Source organism: Mobula hypostoma, chromosome 11, assembly GCF_963921235.1.
Source record: "Mobula hypostoma chromosome 11, sMobHyp1.1, whole genome shotgun sequence".
Classification (NCBI taxonomy): Eukaryota; Metazoa; Chordata; class Chondrichthyes; order Myliobatiformes; family Myliobatidae; genus Mobula; species Mobula hypostoma.
The window spans coordinates 115654343-115676768 of record NC_086107.1 but is presented as its reverse complement, the minus strand read 5'-3'; the positions used below and the strand labels follow the sequence as shown (position 1 = coordinate 115676768).

Below are 22426 nucleotides of genomic sequence, written 5' to 3'. Positions count from 1 at the left end.
GGAGCGGCAGGGAGGTTTATAAATAAGCTTATGAGAGGCATAGACAGAGCAAATAGCCAGTATCATTCTCGCAGAGTTGCGTCAGAATCCTCTTCATTATTGCAGACATATGATGTGAAACTTGTGGTTTTGCAGCAGCAGCTCAGTGTAAGATATAAAAATGACCGTAAGTTACAGAAGAGAAGTAACAAGATGGTGCTTGCAGAGTTGTGGTCTGCAGGCTCCTGTACCTCCTCCCAGATGGTGGTAATGAGAAGAGGGTACGTCCCAGGTGGTGAGGGTCCTTAGTGACTCCTGAGGCATCACCTCTTCAAGATGTCCTCGATGGTGGGGAGGGTTGTGCCCGTGAGGAAGTTGACTGAGTCTACACCCCTCTTGTGATCCTGTGCATTGGAGCCTCCAGATCAGACAAAATGCTCTCTGCCGTACATCTGTACAAATTGGCAAGTGTCTTGGTAACATGGACCTCCCAGTAGTCAGTAGCAACTTGAGGAGCATCACTTAGATAAATTGCTCATGGTTGTTAGAATGGGGGGGGGCGGTTCTATCGGTGGGAGTTTTTAATTTCTGCTGTAGTCATTGGACCGTTAAGGGCCTGGACAGGGTGAAATCTTTAAAATGTGTCCAGTAAAGTCTCCTGGGCAAATACATCCAGTCCTTACTTGGGAGGGTGCGTTGCTGGAATTCCTCTTGGGGAACGAGACAGGGGACAGTCAGGGAGCACGTTGGCTCCAGTGACCATAATCCGATCACATTCAGGATAGCTTCTGGTTTATCCTCACACAGATGTGGTCAGTACACGTCTCTATGTGACTAGCGACAGAATCCACGTGTCCCTACATGGTTGCCTCCCTGGGCATTCTCCATTTGGCACTTGGAGCTCAGAAAAATAGAGGGCTATGGATAGCCCTAGGTAATTTCTAAGGTAGGGACATGGTTGGCACAGCTCTGTGGGCTGAAGGGCCTGTATTGTGCTGTAGGTTTTCGATGTTTCTATTTGGCGTTTCCAAAGCAGTCAGTCCTGCCGTGTTGAAATTGGCTCCTCGGGCCAGATTTTTCACCACCTTTAGAACCGGTTTGGCCAGTTCCATGGACTACATAGTTCTGTAGTGTGTGGACTACAAATTACAACAGGAAATAGAAAAGGCTTGTCAGAAGGGCAGTGTTATGATAATTGTGGGGGATTTTAACATGCGAGTAGATTGGGAAAATCAGGTCAGCACTGGATCTCAAGAGAGAGAATTTGTAGAATGTCTGCGAGATGGCTTTTTAGAACAGCTTGTTGTTGAGCCCACTAGGGGATCGGCTGTACTGGATTGGGTATTGTGTAATGAACCGGAGGTGATTGGAGAGATTGAGGTGAAGGAACCCTTAGGAGGCAGTGATCATAACATGATTGAGTTCACTGTGAAATTTGAGAAAGAGAAGCCGAAATCTGATGTGTCAGTATTTCAGTGGAGTAAAGGAAATTACAGTGGCACGAGAGAGGAACTGGCCAAAGTTGACTGGAAAGAGACACTGGCGGGAAAGACAGCAGAGCAGCAGTGGCTGGAGTTTATGCGAGAAATGAGGAAGGTGCAAGACAGGTATATTCCAGAAAAGAAGAAATTTTCGAATGGAAAAAGGATGCAACCGTGGCTGACAAGAGAAGTCAAAGCCAAAGTTAAAGCAAAGGAGAGGGCATACAAGGAAGCAAAAATTAGTGGGAAGACGGAGGATTGGGAAGTTTTTAAAAGCTTACAAAAGCAAACTAAGAAGGTCATTAAGAGGGAAAAGATTAACTATGAAAGGAAGCTAGCAAATAATATCAAAGAGGATACTAAAACTTTTTCAAGTATATAAAGAGTAAAAGACAGGTGAGAGTAGATATAGGACCGATAAAAAATGATGCTGGAGAAATTGTAATGGGAGATAAGGAGATGGCGGAGGAACTGAATGAGTATTTTGCATCAGTCTTCACTGAGGAAGACATCAGCAGTATACCGGACACTCAAGGGTGGCAGGGAAGAGAAGTGTGCGCAGTCACAATTACGACAGAGAAAGTACTCAGGAAGCTGAATAGGCTAAAGGTCGATAAATCTCCCGGACCAGATGGAATGCACCCTCGTGTTCCGAAGGAAGTAGCTGTGGAGATTGCGGAGGCATTAGCGATGATCTTTCAAAAGTCGATAGATTCTGGCATGGTTCCGGAGGACTGGAAGATTGCAAATGTCACTCCGCTATTTAAGAAGGGGGCAAGGAAGCAAAAAGGAAATTATAGATCTGTTAGCTTGACATCGGTGGTTGGGAAGTTGTTGGAGTCGATTGTGAAGGATGAGGTTACAGAGTACCTGGAGGCATATGACAAGATAGGCAGAACTCAGCATGGTTTCCTTAACAGAAAATCCTGCCTGACAAACCTATTACAATTTTTTGAGGAAATTACCAGTAGGCTAGACAAGGGAGATGCAGTGGATGTTGTATATTTGGATTTTCAGAAGGCCTTTGACAAGGTGTCACACACGAGGCTGCTTAACAAGATAAGGGCCGATGGAATTACGGGAAAGTTACATACGTGGATAGAGCGTTGGCTGATTGGCAGGAAACAGATAGTGGAAATAAAGGGATCCTATTCTGGTTGGCTGCCGGTTACCAGTGGTGTTCCACAGGGGTCCGTGTTGGGGCCGCTTCTTTTTACATTGTACATCAACGATTTGGATTATGGAATAGATGGCTTTGTGGCGAAGTTTGCTAACGATACGAAGATAGGTGGAGGGGCCGGTAGTGCTGAGGAAACGGAGAGTCTGCAGAGAGACTTGGATAGATTGGGAGAATGGGCAAAGTGGCAAATGAAATACAATGTTGGAAAGTGTATGGTCATGCACTGTGGCAGAAGAAATAAACGGGCAGACTATTATTTAAATGGGGAGAAAATTCAAAGTTCTGAGATGCAATGGGACTTGGGAGTCCTCGTACAGGATACCCTTAAGGTTAACCTCCAGGTTGAGTCGGTGGTGAAGAAGGCGAATGCAATGTTGGCATTCATTTCTAGAGGAATAGAGTATAGGAGCAGGGATGTGATGTTGAGGATCTATAAGGCGCTGGTGAGACCTCACTTGGAGTACTGTGGGCAGTTTTGGGCTCCTTATTTCAGAAAGGATGTGCTGACGTTGGAGAGGGTACAGAGAAGATTCACTAGAATGATTCTGGGATTGAGAGGGTTAACATATGAGGAACGTTTGTCCGCTCTTGGACTGTATTCCTTGGAGTTTAGAAGAATGAAGGGGGATCTCAGAGAAACATTTTGAATGTTAAAAGGCATGGACAGAGTGGATGTGGCAAAGTTGTTTCCCATGATGGGGGAGTCTAGTACAAGAGGACATGACTTAAGGATTGAAGAGTGCCCATTCAGAAAAGAAATGCGAAGATATTTTTTTTTAATCAGAGGGTGCTGAATCTATGGAATTTTTTGCCACGGGAAGCAGTGGAGGCCAAGTCATTGGGTGTATTTAAGGCAGAGATTGATAGGTATCTGAGTAGCCAGGGCATCAAAGGTTATGGTGAGAAGGCGGGGGAGTGGGACTAAATGGGAGAATGGATCAGCTCATGATAAAAAGGCAGAACAGACGATGGGCCGAATGGTCTGTTTGATCAGAAACAAGAGAAAATCTGCAGATGTTGGAAATCCAAGAAACACACACAAAATGCTGGAGGAACTCAGCAGGCCAGGCAGCGTCTATGGAGAAGGGAATAGTCGCCGTTTCGAGCAGAGGCCCTTCACCAGGACAGTTTAATCAGTATGCTGGAATTAGCATAGGGTGCTTCCTGGCTGCACCCAGGGTACTGAGCTGCCTTTTAAAAACCTCATTCAGATCTGAGGATTGGTTACTGTTAAGGTTAATATTTGCTCTACTCCACAGCCCCAGAATATCTCCTACATTATTTTGCAGTGTACACGGAGTGGGTGAGGCCTCACTTGAAAACTTTGTAGTTTTGGTCAGCCTATGGTTAAACTGGAGACGGAGGAGATTTACGAGGATGTAGTCAGCGCTCGAGGGCCTGAGAGGTTGGCCAGACTGGGTTCGGAACGTAGAATTGACCAGCAAGCTTATCGAAGTGTTTAAAATGACGACAGGCACAGAGAAGGTGGGGAGTCCAGAACCAGGGGGTGTAGATGTTGGGCGAGGACCATTGCTTACCACACAGAGGCTGGCCAGTTGATGGAACGAGCACCAGAGGAAGTGATGGGGCAATTATAACGGTGCCATTGAAGCACTTGACTGGTCCACGGGGGGTGGGGGGACCTGGGCCTTACATAGGCAACTGAGTGGGCACAGTGGCTGGCAGGGACTAGACGGGCCAAATGGCCTGAATCTGTGCAGTTTTGCTCTGTGACCCCGTTTTGTGTGCGTAACTGTGGGCATTAAGTGAGTGTGAGATTGTGTCTCTGAGCTCTGTCTCCCTACCCACTCGTTCTCTCATCAGACCTTAATTCAGTAACTACCTGCATCTTCCCCCACTTCCTAAAAATCTCCTCACCCAGGACCTCCCCACCCTCCCTCTCCCCCCCCAACCACTTTCATCTACCTACCCCCAACGCCCCCCCCTTTTCTCTCCACACTCCACTGACAACATCTCCCCTCTCTCTCCCCAGACTGAGGTCATCGAGAGCCTTCGGGCAGACATCGAGAAGCTGAAGGCGACCGTAGAGAAACAGGGAGAGCGAATCGCTCAGCTGGAGGGCAAGGAGTGAGCTCCCCCAACCATCCCCCCCCCCACGCTGCTCCCCAGACCACCTACCTACCTGCCCTCCCACCCCAGGGGGTGCTGCCTTACCTTCTCCACCCCCTCCCCTCCAAGGGGTCTGGGGAGCAGGGGGGGTGCGAGCTGTGGGGCATCTGTCCCACACAGGAACCCCTCCCTTTCACATACATCAGATTCACTGTGAAAGCCCTTAAGGGAGCAGTCCCCAAATCGGATACTCTGCTCTCATTAAAATGAGAGATCCCTTCCCACTCTCCTGCCCTTGGGTAGGGGGTGGAAGAGTTGGACAGACCAAAATTGGGTGTCCATTCTGCTCCACTCCCCCCCCACCCCCATTATGAGCCTCGTCAGTGGGTGGGGTGGTGGAGCTCCCCAATGGGCAGGCAAGCTTCTTTTGAATGGAGGGGGGAGGGAGGCAGATGGAGGGGGGATATGGAGAGAGGATGAATAGAGTTCCAGTGGAGGATGAGAGGAATTTCCATCGAGTGTCACCCGGGAAGGTGGGTGGCTCCTCTTGCTTTTTAAAAAGTAACTACCTACATTTGGCTTTTGTAGTGGAGACCTTCCTGTGTGGAGATCACCCACACATCTCTCTCACGAGAGGTGTCAGAGAGAAGGGGGAAGAGAGAGAGGTCTTGGGTGGGTGAGAGAGAAGTTCCAGTGAGGCAGAAGAGGTAGGGGAGTGAGGGAGGGAAGGGAGGTTTGAAAGAGGAGAGGTGATAAGGAAAGAAGGGGCAGGGAAGAGGTGGGATGAGATGTGACAAGCAAAGGACGGGGGGGGTGGGTGGTGGGGGGAATGGAGAAGATGGCAGCAGCTTCGAGCCCCTAAATGACAACCCCTTCCTTGCCAGACTGGGAGGGGTTCCTGATAAACCGCGGTTCCATGTGTGAGATCCATTGCTTTATTAAACAGAACAGTCTCTGTTATCTGGTGTACAGTTCCCTCAAAGACGCGTGTGCTTGTGTCCCACCGCGGACTGCCTGTCCCCCAAGTCCGCCACCAGGAGCGGGACAGGTCAGTGTTGGATTTGCACAGACCTGGGGCCTCAGAAGGTGACCGCATTTCATTTACACGAGCCACAGCCGTACGCCGGAAGTCAGTGAAAAGGCCCGTGCACAATTTACACAATCCCACAGCCAGGGAATGGGGCTGCATTTGGTTTATGCAGACCCAGAACTGGTGAAGACAGTGAAATTAATCAACTGAGTACCAGAGAAACAAGATTTATTGAGGATTGGGGGGGGGGGGGAAGAGGGAGGAGGGTCTGTCTCAGCTCGTGCTATTGACCTCAGGACCCCGGGTGGCCTCCCACTGCTGGAGCGTGAGGGTCTTCAGTTCCAGCGCGTGGATGGACTTCAGTTCCTCACTCAGACACCCGTTCACCATCCTGAACAGGAAACACAGGCCGTCAGGACAGATGTGCACAAACCCATCCCTGTCACCCAACTCCCGCTCCCCGCAAACAGCCCTTCACCCCCCCACACCATCCCTGCCTCCCTCCACTTCACCCGGCCACATCTCCCGCTCCCTCCCATCACCCCCTCCTACAGCCATTCCCAGCACCCACTCCCTCCCCGTCTCTGTCACCCCTCCCTTCCCCACACCTGTCCCATCTGTCACCCCTCCCCTATGCCCCCCCATTTCCACCCTCTCCCTGCCCCCTACACCCCTCGCCGGTAAACTCCCTCCCCTCTGACACCCCTCCCCATCTCAGTCACTCCCTCCCCTCCTACACCCCTCCCCATCTCAGTCACACCCTCCCCTCCCCATCTCAGTCACTCCCTCCCCTCCCCATCTCAGTCACTCCCTCCCCTCCCACACCCCTCCCCCTCCCCATCTCAGTCACTCCCTCCCCTCCTACACCCCTCCCCATCTCAGTCACACCCTCTCCTCCCCATCTCAGTCACTCCCTCCCCTCCCCATCTCAGTCACTCCCTCCCCTCCCACACCCCTCCCCATCTCAGTCACACCCTCCCCCCCATCTCAGTCACACCTCCCCCTCCCCATCTCAGTCACTCCCTCCCCTCCTACACCCCTCCCCATCTCAGTCACACCCTCCCCCTCCCCATCTCAGTCACTCCCTCCCCTCCCACACCCCTCCCCATCTCAGTCACACCCTCCCCTCCCCATCTCAGTCACTCCCTCCCCCTTGCCGTTACATATACAATATGTTTCTTGTGGTGATACTCGACAAATCCAATAACCACAACAGGATCAGTGAAAGACCACACGCACCAACAGGGCAGACAACCGTTGCACAAAGGACAACAAACTTTGCAAATACAGAAAGGAATTAATAATAAAGAATGAACAAGCATTAATTAAAGCAAACACGAGGTGAAGACTCCTTGAAAGTGAGTTCCTAGGTTGTGGGAACAGTTCAGTGATGGGGAAAGTGTCTGATGGCTGAGGGGTAATAACTGTTCCTGAACCTGGTGCGCGGGTCCCGAGGCTCCTGCACCTCCTTCTTGCAGAACCGCACACTCTACTCCAGCTGGGCCTGTCTCATTTTATAAAGATGCAGCGTAACTTCCCAACTCTTCAACACAGCGCCTCCACTAATAAAGTCAACCTGTGTGGCCACTGTCGAGGGACGGTGGAAATGCACCCCACCATCCTGCCAAGAGGGCAATGGTTTAAAGAGGTAACTTTAAACTTTTAACTCTAAGGTTAAAAGAGGTAACAAACTTTTCCACCAGAGGGTGGTCCACCTATGGACAAAGCTGCCAGAGGAAACACACTGGGGCCAGGTACGTGGATGGGAAACGTTGAGAGGGATATGGGCCAAACACGGGCAGACAGGAGTCTGGACTGGACAGCTTGTTTCCGTGCTGTAAGACTCTCACTCTGGTTATCAGTTTGCCGGTTACTGTCCTTGTTCTAGTCATTTGAACTTGACCCTGTCACCCCCTTTACATAACACTGTCTCAGTAGAACTCCCCTGTCATGGGGACCCCTGACCACACACAGTACACCGGTTTCCCGGTCTGACCCCGAGTCTGTTTCCAATATTCACACCATCTCACTACCAGGGCAGCTGGCCCCAATCCCCACATGCCAGGAGACTCATGGACCCACCCACCAAGGCCTTCTCCCACACCCCCACCGACTTCGGAGCCTCCCAGACCGAACACCAGAGGAATCGAGCGGAATGAACTGCTGACGTTCTGAAAGCTGATGATGAAGGGTCTCAGCCTAAATCGTCAAGTGTTCATTCCCTCCATAACGCGGAATCCCCCAGCATTCTGTGTGTGGCTGGATTCCCAGCATCTGCAGGATCTCTTGTGCCTCTGACGCATCCCTGAAGACTGATCCAATCAAACTCGGGATATGGAAAAGATGCACAAGGGTGATACTGAAACTACGCAGTGCACAGTGGAGAGGGTGGTCTCATTATCTCAAGCTGGCGAAGTGGGCCAAGGAATGGCAAATGGAGCTTAACTGGGATAGGTACGATGCGTTGTTTCAGGAAGGCTGAGCAGCAAAGCCCTGGGGATGTTTTCCAACAGAGGGACCTTGCAGTGCAGGTACCCGGTGCCCAGAAAGCAGTGTCTCAGACAGGCAGGATGGTGAAGGTGTCTAACACGTCAGGGCTCGGAGTACAGGAGTTGGGGCGTTACGTTGCAGTTCTACAAGATGTTGCTGAGGCCCTGCTTGGAGTGTTGTGTTTAGTTCCGGTCTGATTCAGCTGGAAAGGGTTAATCAGAAAAGGTTCACTGGGACGGGAGGGCTCGAGTTAGGGGGGAATTGGGCAGGTGGGGACTGTTTTCCCTGGGGCAAAGGAGGCGGAGAGGTTTATAAAACCATGAGGAGCATAGACCAGGCGGAAGGTCAGAGTCTCTTCCCCGTGGTAGAGAGTCTAAATCATGAGATTTAAGGTCAGGGGGAGCCAAAGGCAATCTTTTCACCCAGAGGGTGGTCTGTATATGGAATGAGCTGCCACAGGAAGTGGTTTGGGCAGGTACATTAACGACATTTAAAAGTCACTCTGTTATGTACGTGAATGAGAAAGGTTTAGAGGGGTAGAGACCAAACAAAGGCTAATGCCACCAGGTCAGGAAAGCATCTTGTTTTTCAGGATCCAGATGGCCAAATGGCCAGTTTCTGAGCTGAATAAATCCCTGAATCTCTCTGACCCAACAGCCTTTCCCAGTCTATCCGGGATCCCCTCTGCCGAGGCTCCTGTCTCTGCTCACCCACGGCCCCTCCCTGCACACTCTCCCTTTGGCCGTCTGCCACCAACACCTCAGCTTCCTTTTTACACTTCTCCTTCCGAATTTCCTGTTGTCGGCCCAGGCTTCGCAATCCCCTTAACGGTTCCACACCATTCCGGCCTGCTGTTTCTCCTTCTCTTGCCCCCTCCCCTTGTCTCGATCGTTAGCGCCCCCACCTTTCTCCTTCCTGAGAACACAGCCCGCACACCACCACTTTAAATGTTCCCCCTGCAAGGCAGTTCCCCCAGGTAACATCCTTTCCCAGACCCTCCCCTTGGGGTATCCCACCGCCCCCCGTCCCCTGGGAGTGGGCCTCAGCGTCACACAGCATAGAACCAGGCTGCACTAACCCAGACCCCCATCTGAGCCAGTCACATTTCCCCTATCCCTATAAACCTTTCCTGTTCACAGACCTTTAAAATGCTAACTGTACATCTGCCTAGGGCAGCTTGCTCCATTCAGTGAACGCGCTCTCAGTGAAACAGTCCTGTGAAAGTGGTTATATTGAGATCGCTGGTCACCCCAATGCTCCCCCAACCAACATGTGCTCCGTTTGGCCGGGCTCATCTCCCAGAACCAGGCCCAGCAACCCCACCTTCCTCGCTGGGTAAAAACCAAGAGTAGCACACTTTAGGAACACCTCCCGTTTCACAGCTCCTCCTGGACGTCCCAGTGCCCAACTGAAAACCTGCATCATCCAATACATGGGTTCTGAACTTCTCTGAAGTTGTCCAGAAAGATGTCTGCTTTCTCTCACCAACAGTGATCTCCCCTGGTAAATCCAAATATCTGGCAGGATCTAGAACCCGGTGTAATAAACCTCCAATAACCTGCCAGGTCCACAGGTCAACATCCTGGACAACTGGACGATACCCCACCTAACATCCAGACACACACTTTTACAGTCATAAAGCCCTACCACAAACACAGAAACAGGCCCTAACATCAGACACACAGCCCTACCACACAGAAACAGGCCCTAATATCGGGCACAGAGCCCTACCACACAGAAACAGGCCCTAATATCGGGCACAGAGCCCTACCACACAGAAACAGGCCCTAATATCGGGCACAGAGCCCTACCACACAGAAACAGGCCCTAATATCGGGCACAGAGCCCTACCACACAGAAACAGGCCCCAACATCGGATGTACACTTTTATCGTCACAGAGTCCTACCACAAACACAGACACAGACCCATGGCCAAACAGTTTTCAGCCTAAAATTCTTGCCCTGAATAATCTCCTTTGAACTTACCACCCCCTCCCCCCACCACCTTAACTGCACACCCTGTGGTATTAGATATTTCATCCCTGAGGGAAAAGATACTGTCTGTCCAATCTATCTGTGCCTCTCATAATCTTATACACATCTTTCAGATCTCGCCCTCAGCCTCTGTCACCCCAGAGAAAACAACCCAATGTTTGTCCAGCCTCTCATTGCAGTTTACAGCCTCTAATCCAGGCAGCATCCTGGTGATTCTCCTCAGGACCCTCTGCAAATCCCCATCACACTTGCTGTACCTCGCACACACGGGCTCAGGAGAAACTGGGGATTGGTGAGGGAAGGTTTTACCATCTCTGGCCCTGGCTGTGAATAACCCCCCTCCCCAACCCCACCCCCCTGTCTCACCTGTGTCGCTGCAGGAGGGGCTTTGATTCGAAAGCCTTGGCGACCACCAGCACCCGGAAACTGGTCGAGCATTTCTGGGCGGTGATGTCCTCTACCTCCTGGGGAGTAGATGAGAGGGTGCAGTTTAATTGCAATGGGAGCTGGGGTCGCAGGCTGGGACACAGAAACAAAGGCGATCCCCATGGCACCCACGGGTAATTCAGCCCAACTCATCCGTACTGACCCAGGTGTCTACATTTCACCCATATCCCTCTGCACCAGGGCTCCCAACCTGGGGTCTACGGTTGGGAACTCCTAGTCTAAACCTTTCCTAACCATACACCAGTCCCAGGGTCACTTAAACGCTGTTAATGTACCTGACTCGACCACTTCCTCTGCCACTCGCTCCACATATGCAGCACACCCTGGAAAAAAGAGCTTCTCCTCCTGTCCCAAATAGCCCTCTCCCCTCTCCCCTTAAACTTGTGCCCTCTGGTTCTTGATTCCCCAACCCTGACTGTGACTACCCACCTTATCTACACCTCTCAGCCACGTCACTCTGGGGAAAACAGCCCCAGGCTGCCCCCTCATGGTTTATAAACCTCTATCAACCCAGACAGCTTCTGTCTCGAACTCAGACAGCTTCCGTCTCCCAGACAGCCTCTGTCTCAAACACTCCGGGGAAAACTGTCTCCACCTGCCCAGTCTCTCCTTGTAACTCGGTCCCTCTTGCCCTGGTGAATCTTTTCTGCAACCTCCCCAGCTCCATCCCACCCTTCCAGCAGCTGGCTGAACAGACCAGCTCACAGTGTGCTCTCGTGCTCTCTCCAGTGTCTTGTCCACCTGTAACATAACGTCACAACTGCTTAACCCAGCACCCTGAGTGATGAAAGCCAGTGGGTCAGACACCTTCCTCACCAACCTGGCAACTTGTGACCTGACTTTCAGGGAACCATCTGCCGATACTCCTCGGTTCTTCTGTTCTGTACACTCCCCAGGGTCCTGCCATTCACCGTGAACATCCTGCCCTGGTCTAACCCCCTAACCTGACTTCACCCTTGTCTGTGTTCATTTCCCACTGCGTCCTTATCCCATTTCCCCAGCTAATCTGTAACCAGAGACAACCTTCCTCACTGTCCACCACACCAGCAGTCAGTGTGGTCTGTAAACCCAGTAACCACGTCAACAACATTATCAACCGAATTGTTAACATAGAGGACAGACCACGGTGGACCTGACACTGATCCCTGTGACACACCACTTGTCACAAGCCTCCGATCAGAACAAAGATCCTCCACCATCTCCCTCCCTCTCCTCCCACCGAGCCAATTCCGGTAGCCAGCTGAAACTGGATCCCATGTGGCTTTACCATCCAGACCAACCCACCACATGGGACCGTGTCAAAGGGTCAATAAAGTCCACGTAGACAACGTCTCCCACCCTGTCGTCTTTCATCCAATTTTGGTATTACGCACAAACTCGCTAATCATGGCACCTACTTCCTGATCTGAATTCTGGTCCTGGGAATTATCCGTAAGCGGATTCCTCCCAAGGTCAAAACCATGTACTTCCTATTGCAGACTGCACTGGACCCACTGGTCAGAATTGTTCCATCTCAGTGAAAAATCACCCTACACCCACCACAAAATTAATGAATATATCAGACCACAAGACATAGGAGCAGAATTAGGCCATTTGGCCCATCGAGTCTGCTCTGCCAATTGAAATATCTCTCTCAACCCCATTCTCCTGCCTTCTTCCCTAATCAAGAATATGTCAATTAATGCTTTAAATTTACCCAGTGACGGCAATGAGTCCCACAGATTCACCATCCGTTCCATACAGAAATTCCTCCTCATCTCTGATCTGAGGATATCGCCCGATATCGGAAACACCCTCTCCACATAAGCCTTTCAATATCTGATGGGTTCCAAAGAGATCTGCCCTCATTTTTCCAATGGCCCAGGGTCATCCAATGCTCCTCATACGTTAGCCCTCTCATTCCCGGGACCATTCTCGTAAACGTCCTCTAGACCCTCTCCAACACCAGCACATCCCTTGTTAGATAAAGGGCCTAAAACTGCTCACAATACTCCGCGTGGTCTGACCGATGCCTCAGCATTACATCCTCGATGAAGTAAGAAGACGGGAGGTGATTGGTGGAAGAGGCAAAGGGCTGAAGAAGAAGGAATCTGATAGGAGAGGAGAGTGGACCGTGGGAGAAAGGGAGGGAGGAAGGGCACTGGCAGGGTTGACGGCAGAGCAGCAATGGCTGGAATTTCTGGGAGCAATTTGGAAGGCGCAGGGTATATACATCCCAAAGAGGAAGAAATTTTCTAAAGGTAAAATGACACAACAGTAGCTAACGAGAGGCCAAAGAAAGGGCATATAATAGAACAAAAATTAATGGGAAATAGTGGATTTGAAAGCTTTAAATACAAACAGAAGGCAACTAAAAAAGTTAAAAGTGTATAAGAGAGGTGAGAATGGTTATCGGACGCTGCAAAAACAATGCTGGACAGGTAGTAATGGACAATGAAACGGCAGGTGAACTTAATAAGTATTTTGCATCAGTCTTCACTGTGGAAGACACTAGCAGTATGGTAGAAGTTCTGGGTGTCAGGGGCATGAAGTGTGTGAAGTTACCATACCTAGAGAGAAGGTTCTTGGGAAACTGAAAGGTCTGAAGGTAGATAAGTCACCTGGACCAGATGGTGTACACCCCAAGGTTCTGAAAGAGGTGACTGAAGAGATTGTGGATGCATTAGTAATAATCTTTCAGAATCACTAGGTTCTGGAATGGTTCCAGAAGACTGGAAAATTGCAAATGTCACTCCACTCTTCAAGAAGGGAGAGAGGCAGAAGAAAGGAAATTACCTCAGTAGTTTCAAAGATGTGGAAGCTGTTTGTTAAGGATGTGGTTTTGGGGTACTTGGAGGCACATGATAAAATAGGCTGGTCAGCATGGTTTCCATAGAAACCATAAACCATAGAAACTACAGCACAGAAACAGGCCTTTTGGCCCTTCTTGGCTGTGCCGAACCATTTTCTGCCTAGTCCCACTGACCTGCACACGGACCATATCCCTCCATACACCTCCCATCCATGTATCTGTCCAATTTATTCTTAAATGTTAAAAAAGAACCCGCATTTACCACCTCGTCTGGCAGCTCATTCCATACTCCCACCACTCTGTGTGAAGAAGCCCCCCCTAATGTTCCCTTTAAACTTTTCCCCCCTCACCCTTCACCCATGTCCTCTGGTTTTTTTCTCCCCTTGCCTCAGTGGAAAAAGCCTGCTTGCATTCACTCTATCTATACCCATCATAATTTTATATACCTCTATCAAATCTCCCCTCATTCTTCTACGCTCCAGGGAATAAAGTCCTAACCTATTCAACCTTTCTCTGTATCTGAGTTTCTCAAGTCCCGGCAACATCCTTGTAAACCTTCTCTGCACTCTTTCAACCTTATTTATATCCTTCCTGTAATTTGGTGACCAAAACTGAACACAATACTCCAGATTCGGCCTCACCAATGCCTTATACAACCTCACCATAACATTCCAGCTCTTATACTCAATACTTTGATTAATAAAGGCCAATGTACCAAAAGCTCTCTTTACAACCCTATCTACCTGTGACGCCACTTTTAGGGAATTTTGTATCTGTGTTCCCAGATCCCTCTGTTCCACTGCACTCCTCAGTGCCTTACCATTAACCCTGTATGTTCTACCTTGGTTTGTCCTTCCAAAGTGCAATACCTCACACTTGTCTGTATTAAACTCCATCTGCCATTTTTCCAGCTGGTCCAAGTCCCTCTGCAGGCTCTGAAAACCTTCCTCACTGTCTACTACACCTCCAATCTTTGTATCATCAGCAAATTTGCTGATCCAATTTACCACATTATCATCCAGATCATTGATATAGATGACAAATAACAATGGACCCAGCACTGATCCCTGTGGCACACCACTAGTCACAGGCCTCCACTCAGAGAAGCAATTCTCTACCACCACTCTTTGGCTTCTTCCATCAAGCCAATGTCTAATCCAATTTACCACCTCTCCATGTATACCTAGCGACTGAATTTTCCTAACTAACCTCCCATGCGGGACCTTGTCAAAGGTCTTACTGAAGTCCATGTAGACAATATCCACTGCCTTCCCTTCATCCACTTTCCTGGTAACCTCTTCGAAAAACTCCAATAGATTGGTCAAACATGACCTACCACGCACAAAGCCAAATCTTGCCTGACAACTCTGTTGAATACTTTGAAGAAATAACAAGCAGGATACACAAAGGAGAAACCAGAAAAAATCTACAGACGCTGGAAATCCGAACAACACAAACAAAATGCTAGAGGAACTCAGCAGGCCAGGAGGCATCTACGGAAAAAATACAGATGATGTTTCAGACCCAGACCTTTCAACTGGACTGATGCTGTGCCCCTGGATTTTCAGAAAGTCTTTGACCAGGTGCCACACATGAGGCTGCTGAACAAGCTACAGGCCCGTGGTATTACAGGAAAGATTCTAGCAGGATAAAGCAGTGACTGCTTGGCAGGAGGCAAAGAGTGGGAATAAAGGGAGCCTTTTCTGACTGGCTGCCAGTGACTAGTGGTGTTCCACAGGGGTCTGTGTTGGGACCGATTCTTTAATGTTACATATGAATGATTGGGATGATGGAATTGATTGATTTGTTGCAAAGTTTGCAGGTGATACGAAGGTAGGTGGAGGGGCAGGTAGTTTTGAGGAAGGAGAGAGGCCACAGGACTTAGACAGATTAGGAGAATGAGCAAAGAAGTGGCAGATGGAATACAGTGTCAGGAAGTGAATAGTCATGCACTTTGGTAGAAGAAATGATTGGCTATTTCTAAATGGACAGAAAATCCAAAAACCTGAGCTGCAAAGGGATTTGGGAGTCCTTGTGAAGGATTCCCTAAAGGTTAATTTGCAGGTTGAGTCAGTGGTGTGGAAGACAAATGTGAAGTTAGCATTCATTTCAAGAGGACTAGAATATAAAAGCAAGGATGTAATGTTGAAACTTTCTAAGGCACTGGTGAGGCCTTGAAGTATTGTGAGCAGTTTTGGCCCTCTTATCTAAAAAAGAGGGTGCTGAAACTGGAGAGGGTTCAAAGGAGGTTCAGAAAAATGATTCCAGGGTTGAATGGCTTGTCATGAAGAACATCTGATGACTCTGAGCCTGTAATCACTGAAATTCAAAAGAATGAGGGGTGACCTCATTGAAACCCATCAAATGATGAAAGGCTTTGACAGAGTGGATGTGGCATGGACGTTTCCTATGGTGGGAAGAGTCTAAGATCAGAGGACACAGCCTCAGAATAGAGGGGCGTCCTTTTAGATCGGAGATGAGGAGGAATTTCTTTAGCCAGAGTGTAGTGAACCTGTGGAATCATTGCCACAGGGAGCAATGACGACCAAGTCTTTATGAATATTTAAGGTAGAGGGAGAGGTTGATAGATTATTGATTGGCCAAGGCATGAAGGGATGGTTGTGGGGCGGGGGGGAGCAGTGGAAGGCAGATTTTCTGAGAGGAAAATTGGATCAGCCACGATGAAACGGTAGAGCAGACTGGATGGGCCAAATGGCCTAATTCTGCTCCTGTATCTGTGCTGCCTCATGTAGGAGGTTACCTGGAGGGATACGGAGTGTTACTCCTCCAACCTGAGAGGCCACAAACAGACATGTCGGTGTGGGGAGGGGATGGGGAGTGGAATTGAAATGGATGGCCATCGGGATATCCAGCCTGTTGCCATCCTAGTTTTCAGCCCAGTTCCCCACTCCCTGTACAGCACCTCTTCCTCCTTTCTACCCGAGACCCTGATGCAAGTGTGCACTGCGACCTCTGGGAGCTCCCCCCACCCTCGAGAATGCTCCGCAGCCTCTCTGGGACATCTACACCCTGGTGACCGTCTCTCCCTCAGCCAGGGTTCGCCAATCAGGCCAGCACTGTCCTTCACTCAATACGAACGTGTTGACGCCCAAGTATCCCCGTCCCACCCCTTCTCCTGCCAACACCTTCTCCCAATCATCCCTTGCAAGTTCTGCTTTGCCCCAAAGAGAGGGCTTTAACTTGGGGACCAGTTCTATCTCGTTCCATAACTATTTGAAAACCAACACAATTATGGTCGCTATTGCCTATGTGCTCCCCACGACTCATTAGTCAACTTCACAGGAGGAGCTCCCTCTCTGGCAAGGCACCTACATCTTACTTAAGAACACTTCCCTGTTCACACCAAACAAATTCCACACCACCCAAGCCTCAGGAGACAGGATGGGGTGTGTGAGATGAGGGCTGATAATGGGAGTACAGTGGCCATTATAAACAGTCCCATTCAATATGAGGGAAGTTAGGCATCACGGAGTGTTACAATCCCATCATTGTGGCAGCTGCCCTGTGATGTCCCGATATATTCCCTCCGTGAATTCCCACTGGCTATTCAGGAAAACGTCAAACAATCCCACCAGAGTGATATGAGGACATTGTTAAAGCTTTCATTGGTTCCGAGCAGGTAATCAACATTTGGGGACCTGTTATTGTATCTATTAAGATTAGATTCCAGCCTGTAACCCACTCCCAGGGACCTGTTATTCTGTATATAAACCCACCGAAACTCCTGGATTAGATCCCAGCCTGTAACCCACTCCCGGGGACCTGTTATTCTGTATATAAACCCCCTGAACCCCTGGATTAGATCCCAGCCTGTAACCCACTCCCGGGGATCTGTTATTCTATATATAAACCCACCCAAACTCCTGGATTAGATCCCAGCCTGTAACCCACTCCCAGGGACCTGTTATTCTGTAAATAAACCCCTGGATTAGATCCTGGTCTGTAACCCACTCCCGGGGATCTGTTATTCTGTAAATAAACCTCTGGATTAGATCCTGGTCTGTAACCCACTCCCAGGGACCTGTTATTCTGTAAATAAACCCCTGGATTAAATCCTGGTCTGTAACCCACTGATGCTCCATACAAACTAGTCCAACTTTGTCCAAGCTCAGGAACTCACTGCTCGCTTCCCTGAATGCCTCGTTTACTGATGTTCTCCACTGTAAATAAAGATGAGAGATATTCATTTAACCCTGCTCCACCTCCAGCGGCTCCACACCTAATTAACCACATCCACCTTTTTCTCCCTAGTTCCCTTTTTTTGCTCCAAATATATTCATCAAATCTCTTTGGTCTCTCCTCTGGAGCAGAGAACACAGAGCAGATCAGCACCTGAACCGGCTCTCTGACCCACCAAACCATTCAAATCAGTGAACTGCTAGCACAACGCCCACATCCCTGCGCATTCACCTCTAATGGCATCTTAAAACACCTCCCTCGAATCTGCTCCATGACCACCTTGCAGGCAGCCACCACTCTGTGTAAAAACTTTGCCCTGAGCATCTCCTTTGAACCTATCCCCTCCACCTTGACTGCATACAGTTTTCTCCAGTCTTAGCATTTCCACCGGTGGGAAAGATATCGCTCTCTACTCAAACTGTGCAGCTCATAATCTTAAAGCTCTCAGTATGACCAGTGCCTTATAAAGCCTCAGAGTTACATCCTTGCTTTTGTATTCTAGTCCTCTTGAACTGAATGCTAATGCTGTATTTGCCTTCCTCACCACAGACTCAACCAGCAATTTAACCTCAGACAACAGATAATCTGCAGATGTCGGAAATCTGAGCAACTCACACAAAATGCTGGAGGAACTCAGCAGGCCAGGTAGAGTCTATGGAAACGAGCACAGTGTATGTTTCGGGTTAAGACCCCCGGGAAAAGAATGGTGTACTGGAAATAATGGAGATTAAAAGTTTAAATACAGTGGGTGATCCCTATGAGAATGGGATTTTTATGTCATATGTGGATTTGCAGAGGAAATATAACTTTGTAGATAAAAGGAATTTTTTGAAAGTATTTACAAATAAGACATTGCATTAGTAGCATATTTAAGAATGGTGACCCACAAAGCAACCCTTTAACTGAATACTTTACATTACCACAGGAAGTTTATAAAGCATCAGTGTTTTATAAAACATTCAAGCACTCTGTGGGTAAACCGTGTAACAATCTCAAAGCAGTATGGCAAAAGGATCTTGGAAGAGCAATATTGAAGATAATGAGTGGTCAAATATTTTATCAAATGTGGGTAGACATATTAGGGAAGCGGGAGGGAAGTTTATTCAGTATAAGACAGTACACAGATATTATTGGACACCAGCTAGACTCTACAAATTGAGGTTTGTTGATAATAATTTATGCTGGAAATGTAGAAATGAGGTGGGCACATATTTTCACACGATTTGGGAGTGTTCAATGGTTGGTCCATTTTGGTGTAAAGTTCTTGATTTGTTGGGGAGTTGGTCGGGTTCCACACTGCCCATGTGCCCACAGCTTTGTCTCCTGGGTGATAGGACAATGATACCTAGTGTAAAGAAGGACAAGTTCACTATTTTAAAGGCAGGCCTCATCACGGCTGCAAGAATTATATTGCAAAACTGGAAAAAACCCAGATGTCCCACTGTGAAGGAATGGACTGAGGAAATGATTAAGATTTCATCATTGAACACATGTTGGGAAGAATTAACAGTGAGGGAAAAGTGCAAGACGCGTGGGATCAATTTTGTATGTTAATTTAAACTTTAATTAGAACTCCTTTCTGTCTCTAAGTTTATTCGTTTTCCTGTCATGGGACGGCTTTGTAAGTATGCTGTACTCTAGCTGCTCTATGATATGCTGTGCTGTTTTGTAAAATAAGAATAAATAGTAAAAATTTGAATTGAAAAAAAGAGCCCCTGGCATAAGTTCTGCTGAAGGGCCTCAGACCGAAACATCGTCTGTAGTCTTTTCCATAAATGTTCCCAGGTTGGCTGAGTTCCTCCAGCATTTTGTGTGTGCTGCAAATTAACCTGTAGGGATTCCTGCATGAGGACCCCAAGTCACTTTGCAACTCTGATTGTTTGTTCTTTTGCATTTAATATATCTGTAGAAGCCACTGGGATTCTCCTCTCCCTCGTCAGCTAGAACAAGTTCACGCCTTCCTTTAGTCCCCCCCCCCCCGATTTCCCTCTTAAGTTTCTGACAGTCAAGTACATCATTTGGGTGCTTGCAGCCTATAACTAAAATCAGAGAATTGAGGTTCCAACTAGGGTATTCATCTCCCTCATCGGGAGCTCTATATACCGATGAGAGAAACTTTCCTGAACACATTGGCCAAACCCTATCCCGTCACATCCAAGTCAATACGTGGCAAGTTAAAATCACCTTCCATCACAACCTTATGTCTCGTGCAACAGTCTGCAATCTCTCTGCAAACTTGCTCCTCTAAATCACGCTGGCTGGTCTGTAATATATTTAACGTCTTTTCAACATTCTATACCGTAATTTCCCCCCCACCCCCCAAATTAGATCCATTCCCAGGGATCTATTAATCTATATATAAGCCCCCTGAGCCCTTGATTAGACCCCAGCCTGTAACCCACCCCCAAGGATCTGTTATTCTATGTATAAACACTGAACCCATAGATCAGAACATAGTCTGTAAGCACTCCCAGGGGTCTGTGATTTTATAAATAAATCCTGCAAATGCCACGAGCTCAACTCCCCTCCCACCCCGAGGTGATTTGCCTGGGGTCCAGCGGATGAATTGAACTCAGGAGCACAGCCCACCCCTCCATCCCTCCACCCCTCGCCTCCTCACCACCCCTCCACCCTCCATCCCTCGCCTCCTCACCACCCCTCCACCCCTCGCCTCCTCACCACGTGGTCCGCCTGCAGCTCCTTCAGCAGCTTCTCCCGGACCCCGGTGGCCGTCACACTCGCCATATTGAGGTAGGACCTGGCGGAAAAAGAGACAATGAGGTTGTTGTCTGGGCTCCATCAAAACAAACTGCGGCCAGCTCACATTTTTAATCAAAATAAAGATTCAGAACGTCACCGAAAACTTTGCAACCTTTCAGTTCCGCGGCAATTTTGAATTCTGCGGCAGTGGTCCCGGTTCAGCAAGTTTCCCGGCAAAAGAAACCACTTTCAAAGCATCCCAGTCTACGTGCGGGGCGGAAAGACGGATGTGCGCCTTCCTTCCGCCCTCCCTGCCCCACAGCATGATTGACAGCGCGATGTACCCAATGGTGGTGCGGCAGTCCGCGGAGCTAGCCACTGGGAGAGTGGAGGGGGCGGTAACAAACCCTCCTACACCACATTTCCTTAAAGGGGCTGCGGCCTCGACGACGCGTGAGACGGAAAAGGCGAGAGAGAGATTGCATCCGGGGCTGCATTCGGCACTTTGCAAAGGCTCAGTCTGCATCCGAGTTGGGGCCTCGGACGTTCGTGAGATACAAACCTTCAACACAACTCCAGAAACACCTCCCCGCACAAAGCGAAACGACCGAGATTGCAGCGAAACCTCCCGGTCGTGTCCCAGCATCTTCATACACCCGTCCCCACCGCCAATTATTCACCGATCCCGTAACCCTACGGCCCTAATCCCCGAAATCGCCTCCCCATCTCCGTCAACCCTCCCTGCCGTACATCCCTACCCGTCCCCTTCACACCTTCCCTCCCCTACACCCCTCCTTCCCCATCTCTGTCCCCCTTCCCTCCTCTACACCCCTCCTTCCCCATCTCTGTCCCCCTTCCCTCCCCTACACCCCTCCTTCCCCATCTCTGTCCCCTTCCCTCCCCTACACCCCTCCTTCCCCATCTCTGTCCCCCTTCCCTCCCCTACACCCCTCCTTCCCCATCTCTGTCCCCTTCCCTCCCCTACACCCCTCCTTCCCCATCTCTGTCCCCCTTCCCTCCCCTACACCCCTCCTTCCCCATCTCTGTCCCCCTTCCCTCCTCTACACCCCTCCTTCCCCATCTCTGTCCCCCTTCCCTCCCCTACACCCCTCCTTCCCCATCTCTGTCCCCTTCCCTCCCCTACACCCCTCCTTCCCCATCTCTGTCCCCCTTCCCTCCCCTACACCCCTCCTTCCCCATCTCTGTCCCCTTCCCTCCCCTACACCCCTCCTTCCCCATCTCTGTCCCCCTTCCCTCCCCTACACCCCTCCTTCCCCATCTCTGTCCCCCTTCCCTCCCCTACACCCCTCCTTCCCCATCTCTGTCCCCCTTCCCTCCCCTACACCCCTCCTTCCCCATCTCTGTCCCCTTCCCTCCCCTACACCCCTCCTTCCCCATCTCTGTCCCCCTTCCCTCCCCTACACCCCTCCTTCCCCATCTCTGTCCCCCTTCCCTCCCCTACACCCCTCCTTCCCCATCTCTGTCCCCTTCCCTCCCCTACACCCCTCCTTCCCCATCTCTGTCCCCTTCCCTCCCCTACACCCCTCCTTCCCCATCTCTGTCCCCCTTCCCTCCCCTACACCCCTCCTTCCCCATCTCTGTCCCCCTTCCCTCCCCTACACCCCTCCTTCCCCATCTCTGTCCCCTTCCCTCCCCTACACCCCTCCTTCCCCATCTCTGTCCCCCTTCCCTCCCCTACACCCCTCCTTCCCCATCTCTGTCCCCCTTCCCTCCCCTACACCCCTCCTTCCCCATCTCTGTCCCCCTTCCCTCCCCTACACCCCTCCTTCCCCATCTCTGTCCCCCTTCCCTCCCCTACACCCCTCCTTCCCCATCTCTGTCCCCCTTCCCTCCCCTACACCCCTCCTTCCCCATCTCTGTCCCCTTCCCTCCCCTACACCCCTCCTTCCCCATCTCTGTCCCCCTTCCCTCCCCTACACCCCTCCTTCCCCATCTCTGTCCCCTTCCCTCCCCTACACCCCTCCTTCCCCATCTCTGTCCCCCTTCCCTCCCCTACACCCCTCCTTCCCCATCTCTGTCCCCCTTCCCTCCCCTACACCCCT

General features: G+C 50.0%; 2 protein-coding genes across 3 annotated transcripts in view; one reads left to right on the top strand and one right to left on the bottom strand.

Moving 5' to 3' along the window:
* Positions 1 to 4901, top strand: part of coro1a (coronin, actin binding protein, 1A) — a 47112-nt gene extending 42211 nt beyond the window's left edge. The window contains exon 11 of the mRNA XM_063063019.1: positions 4634 to 4901. Within this exon, the coding sequence (XP_062919089.1) occupies positions 4634 to 4732 (99 nt within the window). The 3' untranslated portion in view covers positions 4733 to 4901. The remainder of the gene's footprint in view (positions 1 to 4633) is intronic.
* Positions 4902 to 5934: 1033 nt separating this feature from the next.
* zgc:112271 (uncharacterized protein LOC553698 homolog) lies at positions 5935 to 20669 on the bottom strand. Of its 2 annotated transcripts, none has more exons than XM_063063020.1 (4): positions 20536 to 20669; positions 20343 to 20421; positions 10592 to 10689; positions 5935 to 6131 (listed from the first exon to the last, which is right to left on the bottom strand). In XM_063063020.1, the coding sequence occupies exons 2-4, from the start codon at positions 20406 to 20408 to the stop codon at positions 6014 to 6016; spliced, it is 282 nt and encodes a 93-aa protein (XP_062919090.1). In that variant the 5' UTR covers positions 20409 to 20421; positions 20536 to 20669; the 3' UTR covers positions 5935 to 6013. The 2 variants fall into 2 exon arrangements, with proteins under 2 accessions (XP_062919090.1, XP_062919092.1); XM_063063022.1 differs by having other exon boundaries at positions 20521 to 20629.
* Positions 20670 to 22426: the final 1757 nt, after the last annotated feature.